Consider the following 10,000-nt stretch of genomic DNA (forward strand, 5'->3'; position numbering starts at 1 on the left):
GGGTCCTTCAACCCCTATTGAACGTACAGAGCAGCCCATTTTACATCCAATTCAAAGGCCAAAGTGCTATGGGGAAAATAAATGCTCTCAGAGGGATGCTAGGTGGGGCGAGCTCCAGTGGGAGGTGTATATGTGTGTATGTATGTGTATGTTTCTGATTGTGTGCATGCTTGCATAGAGTTAATGTTCAGGAGGAGACCGCGCTAGTCAGAGATACAGTATGTCCCTCATCATTACCCTGATTTATATGGCATGTAGAATCTTCACGGTGCTGGAGTGTCTTATGTGCTCTCCTCGGCTTGTCAGTCATTTTTCATCGCTCTCTTAAACCCCCCCCCCCCCCTCTGTCGTTCTCTCGTTCTCTTTCCACATCATTAATCCCAAGTGATAATGCAGGGCAACACGGTATAAGTTATGTAAAATGAGTTTTGTTCCATATGTTTGAGTTACATAAACATGCCACATAATCAATATTTTCAAGCTGTTGCTACTCAATAAATATATCTTCTAAACGTCATGTGTTTTGGTGCAATAAGTGCGTTTCTTCATGTTGTTCATTACTACAAAGAAAGATCTTCTAAATGACCAAAATGTAAATGTAAAAATTTACAGTTGATAAAGGATGCTGGGTATTATTGTAAAGAGCTCCTCCCCCAAACAAGACAATGTCACGCCCGGTCAGAGCATGACTACGGGGGTTTCTAGCATTTCTATTTCTATGTTGGTATGAGTATGGTTCCCAATTGGAGGCGGCTGTTGCCTCTAATTGGGGATCTTACTTCGTGTGGTCTGTTTCCCACCTGCTTTGTGGGATATTGTTTGTGTTTTGTTTAGGGCAGTGTGCGCTACGAACGGCAGGTTCGTTTGTTCTTTGTTTATTTAAGTTTCACTGAAATAAAGTTTGTGGAACTTTGCTGACGCTGCACTCCTTTCAACGAACGTGACAAAATACATTTCAAATAAATGGAACTTTAAAATATATTTTTAAATATAATCTACTTGAAAAACATAATTAATGATGAAAACATATATAATGTAAACAATGACATCTGCCTAAACAAAGTATACTTTATATGTGATATTACCTAAAAATAATTGAGTTGCTTGAACTCAAAACAAATCAAATGTTGAGAGAAAAAATAAACCATTGTACTTACTAAGAATTTTGAGCAAATGTACTTTTTTTAATTGAAATACCTTATTTACATAAGTATTTAGACTTTTTGCTATGAGACTCGAAATTGAGCTCAGGTGCATCCTGTTCCCATTGATCATCCTTGAGATGTTTCTAAAACTTGATTGGAGTCCACCTGTGGTAAATTCAATCAGGCCTTTATGGTATAGTGGCCAGACGGAAGCCACTCCTCAGTAAAAGGCACATGACAGCCCGATTGGAGTTTGCCAGAAGTCACGTAAAGACTCTCAAACCATGAGAAACATGATTCTCTGCTCTGATAAAACCAAGATTGAACTCTTTGGCCTGAACGCCAAGCGTCATGTCTGGAGGAAACCTGGCACCATCCCAACGGTGAAGCATGGTGGTGGCAGCATCATGCTGTGAGGATGTTTTTCAGCGGCAGGGACTGGGAGACTAGTCAGGATCGAGGGAAAGATGAACGGCACAAAGTACAGAGAGATCGTTGATGAAAACCTGCTCCAGAGCGCTCAGGACCTCAGACTGGGGCAAAGAATCACCTTCCAACAGGACAACGACCCTAAGCACACAGCCAAGACAATGCAGAAGTGGCTTCGGGACAAGTCTCTGAATGTCGTTGAGTGGCCGATTGAAACTGATCGAACATCTCAGGAGAGACCTGAAAATAACTGTGCAGCAACGTTCCCCATCCAACCTGACAGAGCTTGAGAGGATCTGCAGAGAAGAATGGGAGAAACTCCCCGAATACAGATGTGCCAAGCTTGTAGCGCCACACCCAAGAAGACTCAATGCTAAAGTCGCTGCCAAATGGGCTTCAACGAAGTACTAAGTAAAAGGTCTGAATACTTATGTAAATGTCATATTTCAGTTTAGATTTTTTTTTTAAATAAATGATCAAAAATGCTTTGTCATTGTGGGGTATTGTTTGTTGATTAATGAGTGAAAAAAGGATTTCATTTGTTTTAGAATAAGACTGTATCAAAATGTGTAAAACGTCAAGGGGTATAAATACTTTCTGAAGGCACTGATAAGGATATGTGTTGTACAAGCAGGTTGTGAAATAAAATGGTGGACCTGGTGAACATTCTATTATTCCATGCTTTATAGTAACATCCCCTGGAGGTGACAGATCAATATTGGGCATGCTTTGTTCCAGTAAATGTATAGCATTTTATTTCACAACATGCTTGTACAACACATATCCTAATCAGTGCCTTCAGAAAGTATTTGTGACTCAATTAAATAATAATATAAATGACATTTAGAATGTGTGTCACTGGCAGACACACAAAACCCCTTAATGTCAGAGTGGAATTATGTTTTTAGAATTTTTTACAAATTAATAAAATATTAGGGAATCTCTTGAGTGTTCAACCCTTTTGTTATGGCCTAAATAAGTTGCATGGACTCACTCACTCTGTGTGCAATAATAGTGTTTAAGATGATTTTTTGAACGACTACCTCATCTCTGTATCCCACATCCCACAGACACAATTATCTGTAAGATCCCTCGGTCGAGCAGTGAATTTCAAACACTGATTCAACCACAAAAGACCGAGGAGGTTTTCCGTTGCCTCACAAAGAAGGGCACATAGAAATAAGCAGACAGTGAATATCCCGTTGAGCATGGTGAAGTTGTTAATTACACTATGGAGGGTGGATCAATACACCCAGTCACTACAAGATACAGGCGTCTCCTCAGTTGCTGCAGAGGAAGGAAGGCCAATAGTGACTTTAAACAGTTACATAGTGGAATGGCTGTGATAGGTGAAAACTGTATATATATATATATAATATCCTGAATACAAAGCGTTATGTATGGGGGGAATCCAACACATCACTATTTTCAATCATGGTGGTAGCTGCATCATGTTATAGCTTCTCACGGGCAAGGACAAGGGATATTTTTACAAATACAAATAAACGCAATAGAGCTAAGCACAGGCAAAATCCTAGCGGAAAACCTGAGTCAGTCTGCTTTCCAACAGACAAATTCACATTTCAACAAGACAATAACCAAACCTAAAACACAAGGCCATTGTCTTGCTTACCAAAAAAAATAGTAAATGTTCCTGATGTAGCCTAGTTACAGTTTTGGTTTAAAGTCGTCTTGACAATCTATGGCAAGACTTGAAAATGGCCGTCAATGATAACCAAACAACTTGACAGAGCTTGAAGAATTTTAAGAAGAAGAATGTGCAAATATTGTATAATCAAGGTGTGCGATGCTCTTAGATACTTACCCAGAAAGACTCACAGCTCGAATCACTACCAAAGGTGATTCTAACATGTATTGACTCAGGGGTGTAAATAAATTCTGTATTTCATTTCTAATACATTGGCAAAAAATAAAAAAATCACTTTGTCATTATGCCATATTGTGTGTTGATGGGTGGGGAGAAAATGGACTTAATCCATTTTGAATTCAGGCTGTAACAGCAAAATGTGGAACAAGTCAAGGGGCATGAATACTTTCACAATAGTTGCATGTTAACCCAGGCAGTTAACCCACTGTTCCTAGGCCGTCCCTGAACAGGCAGTTAACCCACTGTTCCTAGGCCGTCCCTGGGCAGGCAGTTAACCCACTGTTCCTAGGCCGTCCCTGAACAGGCAGTTAACCCACAGTTCCTAGGCCGTCCCTGGGCAGTTAACCCACTGTTCCTAGTTAACCCCACTGTTCCTAGGCCCACTGTCCCTGAACAGGCCTAGGCCGTCCCTGAACAGGCAGTTAACCCACTGTTCCTAGGCCGTCCCTGAACAGGCAGTTAACCCACTGTTCCTAGGCCGTCCCTGGGCAGGCAGTTAACCCACTGTTCCTAGGCCGTCCCTGAACAGGCAGTTAACCCACTGTTCCTAGGCCGTCCCTGAACAGGCAGTTAACCCACTGTTCCTAGGCCGTCCCTGAACAGGCAGTTAACCCACTGTTCCTAGGCCGTCCCTGAACAGGCAGTTAACCCACTGTTCCTAGGCCGTCCCTGAACAGGCAGTTAACCCACTGTTCCTAGGCCGTCCCTGAACAGGCAGTTAACCCACTGTTCCTAGGCCATCATTGAAAATAAGAATTTGTTCTTAACTGACTTGCCTAGTAAAATAAAGGTACAATTAAAAATGTTTGTCTTCTTAGTTCAGTGTAATTGGCATTGTCTCATGTTTGTGTAGCCCCGGAGTGAAGTTTCCTCTAGGTTCTAGGATCAGCTTCCCCTCTCCCAATCCTAACCCTAACCATTAGTGTGAAAAATGCGAAACTGACACAAGTTCAGCCACTAGGGCCACATTTACCCTGCCCCTTTTCATCTATAAATGCCTCTGTGATGTTCTCTCCAGGGTCCTAAAACATTCTGTGGATGCCACCTATGAGGACCAGGGCCCCAGCCCAGGCTTCCGTATGGAGACCTCTATCTTCTATGTGGTCTACTTTGTGGTCTTTCCCTTCTTCTTCGTCAACATCTTTGTGGCTCTCATCATCATCACCTTCCAGGAACAGGGAGACAAGGCCATGTCAGAGTGTAGTCTGGAGAAGAACGAGGTACACACACACACACACACACACACACACACACACACACACACACACACACACACACACACACACACACACACACACACACACACACACACACACACACACACACACACACACACACACACACACACACACCTTCCAGGAACAGGGAGACAAGGCCATGTGAGAGTGTAGTCTGGAGAAGAACGAGGTGCACACACACACACACACACACACTCCTTCAAGGAGTAGGGAGACGAGGCCATGTCAGAGTGTAGTCTGGAGAAGAACGAGGTACACACACACACACACACACACACACACTCCTTCAAGGAGTAGGGAGACGAGGCCATGTCAGAGTGTAGTCTGGAGAAGAACGAGGTACACACACACACACACACTCCTTCAAGGAGTAGGGAGACGAGGCCATGTCAGAGTGTAGTCTGGAGAAGAACGAGGTACAGTATGCTGTCTGAACACACGCAGTCACACACAGAGAGAGAAAGACACAACATACACACAAACACACACACATACACACACACAAACACTCAAACCTAGTTGCCTGGTACCCAAAAGGTACTTTTTGATTCAACTTGACACAGACAGTTATTAATACAAGGCCAAGTCATTCCTGCCGCTCCTCTGTTGAAACTGGCCCAGTGTTGGATATCACCAGTTACAGCACCAGTTACAGCACCAGTTACAGCACCAGTTACAGCACCAGTTACAGCACCAGTTACATCACCAGTTACAGCACCATTTACAGCACCAGTTACATCACCAGTTACATCACCAGTTACAGCACCAGTTACATCACCAGTTACATCACCAGTTACATCACTACTTACAGCACCAGTTACAGCACCAGTTACAGCACCAGTTACAGCACCAGTTACCTGTTGACTTTTACAGCACCAGTTACAGCTCATCACCTGTTACAGCACCAGTTACAGCAAGTTACCTGTTTTTTTTTCAGCTCATTTCAAAACACATCACACACAAAAGAACAGCAACACACCTGTGAAGCAACCAGCCCAGTGTAATCCATCCAGCTCTCTCTATTTCCTACATCATAGAGACTTTCACTTAGTGTGTCTCAAGTGGCACCCTATTCCATTTATGGTGCACTATAAAGGGAATAGGGTGCCATTTGGGACGCAAGGTTTTGTGCTTCAGGTTGGTAAACGACTGGCGAGTGATCAGAGAGACTGGTTTTGATGCCTTGTGTGAAGATATTAAACACGTCTGGAAACTGTTGGGATGCATGCTAGCGCCTGTGGGACGTTACTTTTGATGTTTTTCATTTGATTGTACCTTGGTCCTTACTAGGATTGCACAATTCCCAGAATTCCCTAGTTTTCCGGAACTCCTGATTGAAGAAAAAAAAAAGAAACTGGATTTCTTCCAAGATCCCAGAATTGTCTTCGTTGTTACTTTCTGTTTTGCTTTTTTTTATACTAATAATCAGTGTTTGAACAATATCAGATCTGATCAGGGAGATGAGTGAGTTTCACAAACTTATACATAAGATACTTCTAAAATAATCTTAAAATGTTTTTTTTTTAATGTACATTGTTCTCTCCCTCCCTCTATCCTGCCTCATCTCTCTTTGTCTCCCTCTGTCCCTCCGTCCCTCTCCCTCCCACCTCCAACACAGAGAGCTTGTATCGACTTTGCCATCAATGCCAAGCCTCTGACGCGCTACATGCCAGCTGACAAGCAGTCGTTCCAGTATAAGATGTGGAAGTTTGTGGTGTCGCCGCCCTTTGAGTACTCCATCATGACCATGATCGCACTCAACACTGTGGTGCTGATGATGAAGGTCAGTGACGCCTCCCACACACCAGGGGGCGCTGAGTGGTTGTGAGATCTAATCCTCGATCTGTTGTCAGGGAAAATGAGCAGGCAGTATAATTTGGACGTATCCATTGTTGATGTACAAGCTAGTTTTAGGAGCAGCTTCTCTGATCCTAATACCCTTAAACTACATTGCTGATCCAGCTGGCTTATCTCCAGGTGTTGACCTGTACAGGTCTGTCAGACTGAGGGACGGTGTTTTACACACCGAGTACAATGCACTGATGCATGTCTTTCTGCCCATTCATTCAGTTGGCTGTCTCAAACAAAGAACTGGGTAACACATCATGTACAGTGAATAATGGCGCCGGAGGGGATGGCTGCCGTTTTACGGTCTCCTAACCAACTGTGCTATTTTGTTTGTTTTTTTCACCTTGTTTGGAACTCATTTTGTACATAATGTTGCTGCTACCGTCTCTTGTGCCCCCCAAAAAAAGCTTCTGGACATCAGTACAGCGATTACTCACCTCGAAGTGGACGAAGATTATTTCTTTAATGGGTCTGACACGAAGGATATACTGCTTTGTCGAGACCAGGCCCAAGTCACTGTCGTGCGCGTGAAGAAAAGATGGAGAAAAAGGGGGAGGAGGGCGGGGTGCCTTGTAAGAATTCGCCGACTCCAACACCATCATTAAGTTTGCTGACGACACAACAGTGGTAGGCCTGATCACCTACAACAATGAGACAGCCTATAGGGAGGAGGTCAGAGACCTGGCAGTGTGGTGCCAGGACAACAACCTCTCCCTCAACAATGAGACAGCCTATAGGGAGGGAGGTCAGAGACCTGGCAGTGTGGTGCCAGGACAACAACCTCTCCCTCAACAATGAGACAGCCTATAGGGAGGAGGTCAGAGACCTGGCAGTGTGGTGCCAGGACAACAACCTCTCCCTCAATGATGAGACAGACAAAGGAGCTGATTGTGGACTACAGGAAAAGACAGGCCAGGACCACAGACCTCTCCCTAAACAATGAACAGGGCTGTAGTAGAGGAGGTCAGAGACCTGGCAGTGTGGTGCCACATCACAATGAACTATCATCCCTCAACAAACACACCAAGACAGTCAGAAGGCAGTGTGGTGCCAGGACACAACCTTCCCCCTCAGGAGACTGAAAAGATTTAGGCATGGGTCTCCAGATCCTCAACAATGGCTCAAGAAGTTCTCAGCTGAGACAGCCATCGGGAGGAGGTCAGAGACTGGCAGTGCATCTCCAGGACCTAGTATGGTAACTGCTCAACATTTGACAGCATAAGGGCTCCAGGGAGGGTAGTGACCTGGCCAGTGCATCAGGACCCAAGCTTCCTCATATCCAGGACTTCTATACCAGGTGGTGTCAGAGGAAGGCCCTGAAAATGGGAAAAAAACTCCAGTTACTCTAGTCATAGACTGATTTAATCAGGTAACCTAACCCTGATTTAATCATGTAACCTAATCCTGATTTAATCATGTAACCTAATCCTGATTTAATCATGTAACCTAATCCTGATTTAATCATGTAACCTAACCCTGATTTAATCATGTAACCTAATCCTGATTTAATCATGTAACCTAATCCTGATTTAATCATGTAACCTAATCCTGATTTAATCATGTAACCTAACCCTGATTTAATCATGCAACCTAATCATGCAACCTAGGTAGTGCGTACGGCCCAGTACATCACTGGGGCCAGTTTCCTGACATCCAGGATCTACAGTATATAATAGTCGCTGTCAGAAGAAGGCCCAAAAAATTGGCAAAGACTCGAGTCACCCAAGTCATAGAATGTTCTCTCTGCTACCGCACGGCAAGCAGTACCGGAGCGCCAAGTCTAGGACCAAAAGGCTCCATGAGCTTCTACCCACAAGACTTAAGACTGCTGAACAATTTATCAAATGGCCACCCGGACTTGTGTACTATAGGTGTGTGTGCGTGTGCGTGTGACAGATTGACAGAAAGATGAGGAAAGAGGGGAAGGATCACTTTCACAGGCAATGGTACAGTATGTCTGCAGGACATTGGTAATGGGCATCTCCATTATCATTTCATCATTGTTCAGTGGGATGTTGACCTGTGACGTCTTCCTGACCTCTGCCCTCAGTTTCACGGTGCTCCGGAGCTGTACGAGGCCATGCTGAAGTACCTGAACATCGTGTTCACAGCTCTCTTCACACTGGAGTGCATCCTGAAGATCATCGCTTTTGGACCACTGGTGAGCCTGCTTCTCTCCATGCACTACTGGAAATGGTCACTATCCAAGCATTTGGGAAGATAGGGTGTAGACTACTTTGGAATCACTGAAGGTGTCCTTGTTGGAAAAATAGATGACTCTAGTTTGACTCTAGTTTGACTAGCACACACAAAAAGGTGTTATCTAGAACCTAAAAGGGTTATTTTGCTGTCCCCATAGGATAATAACCCTTTGAAGAACCTTTGTTGGTGCCAGGTACAGTAGAACCCTTTTGGTCCCAAGCAGAACCCTTTCCACAGAGGATTTGATATGGAACCCAAAATGGTTCTACCTGGAACCAAAAAGGGTTATCCTATGGGGACGGCCGAAGAACCATTTTGGAACTCTTTCTGCTAAGAGTGCAAGGTGGGAAAGAGAGAGAAACAGAGAGGCAAAGATAGAAAAGGGGGGACGTCAGGACAGAGTGATAAAGAGAGAGAAACAGATAGATAGAAAGGAAGTGGAGTGATAAAGAGCATCTCCAATCAGATCAGATAGAAAAAGGATGTTGACCTGGGACAGAGTGATAAAGACCTCTGATAGATAGAAAAAGGGAACGTCACAGAGTGATAAAGAGCAGATAGATAGAAAAAGGGATGCAGAGTGATAAAGAGACCTGAAAACAGATAGATGAAAAGCTCTCTTCACAGGAGTGATAAAGAGAGATCAAACAGATAGATTGGAAAACTGGACAGAGTGAGCCTGCTCTCTCAGAGTGATAAATGAGTCACTAACAGATTTAGGAAATAGGGTGTACTACTTTGGACAGAAGTGATAAAGAGTTGAGAAAAGATAGATAGAAAAAGGGAAGTCTAGAGTGACTAAAGAGAAAAACAGATGTTATCTAGAAAAAAGGGTTAGTTTTGACAGTCCCCATAAAGGATAAAACAGATAGATAGAAAAAGTTGGTGCCAGGTACAGTAAAGAGAACCAGATAGATCCCAGAAAAGGGGAACCCGGGACAGAGGAGTGATAAAGAGAACCCAAACAGATAGATAGAAAAAGGGTTATCCTATGGGACAGAGTGATAAACCAGAAACTCAGATAGATAAGAGTGCAAGGTGGGACAGAGTGATAAACAGAGAGAAACAGATAGATAGAAAAAGGGGGACGTCAGGACAGAGTGATAAAGAGAGAAAACAGATAGATAGAAAAAGGGGAAGTCGGGACAGAGTGATAAAGAGAGAGAAACAGATAGATAGAAAAAGGGGAAGTCGGGACAGAGTGATAAAGAGAGAGAAACAGATAGATAGAAAAAGGGAAGTCGGGACAG

At 43.7% G+C, this 10,000-nt stretch overlaps 1 protein-coding gene across 1 annotated transcript in view; it reads left to right on the forward strand.

Annotated features, from left to right (window-relative positions):
- The window catches only part of LOC118385587 (voltage-dependent N-type calcium channel subunit alpha-1B-like), a 226,882-nt gene that overhangs the window by 176,379 nt on the left and 40,503 nt on the right, over positions 1–10,000 (forward strand). Inside the window, exons 28-30 of the mRNA XM_052521481.1 lie at positions 4,481–4,682; positions 6,319–6,483; positions 8,599–8,709. Of these exons, the coding sequence (XP_052377441.1) occupies positions 4,481–4,682; positions 6,319–6,483; positions 8,599–8,709 (478 nt within the window). The remainder of the gene's footprint in view (positions 1–4,480; positions 4,683–6,318; positions 6,484–8,598; positions 8,710–10,000) is intronic.

The sequence above is a fragment of the Oncorhynchus keta genome, chromosome 6, assembly GCF_023373465.1.
Source record: "Oncorhynchus keta strain PuntledgeMale-10-30-2019 chromosome 6, Oket_V2, whole genome shotgun sequence".
In the NCBI taxonomy this organism is placed as follows: domain Eukaryota; kingdom Metazoa; phylum Chordata; class Actinopteri; order Salmoniformes; family Salmonidae; genus Oncorhynchus; species Oncorhynchus keta.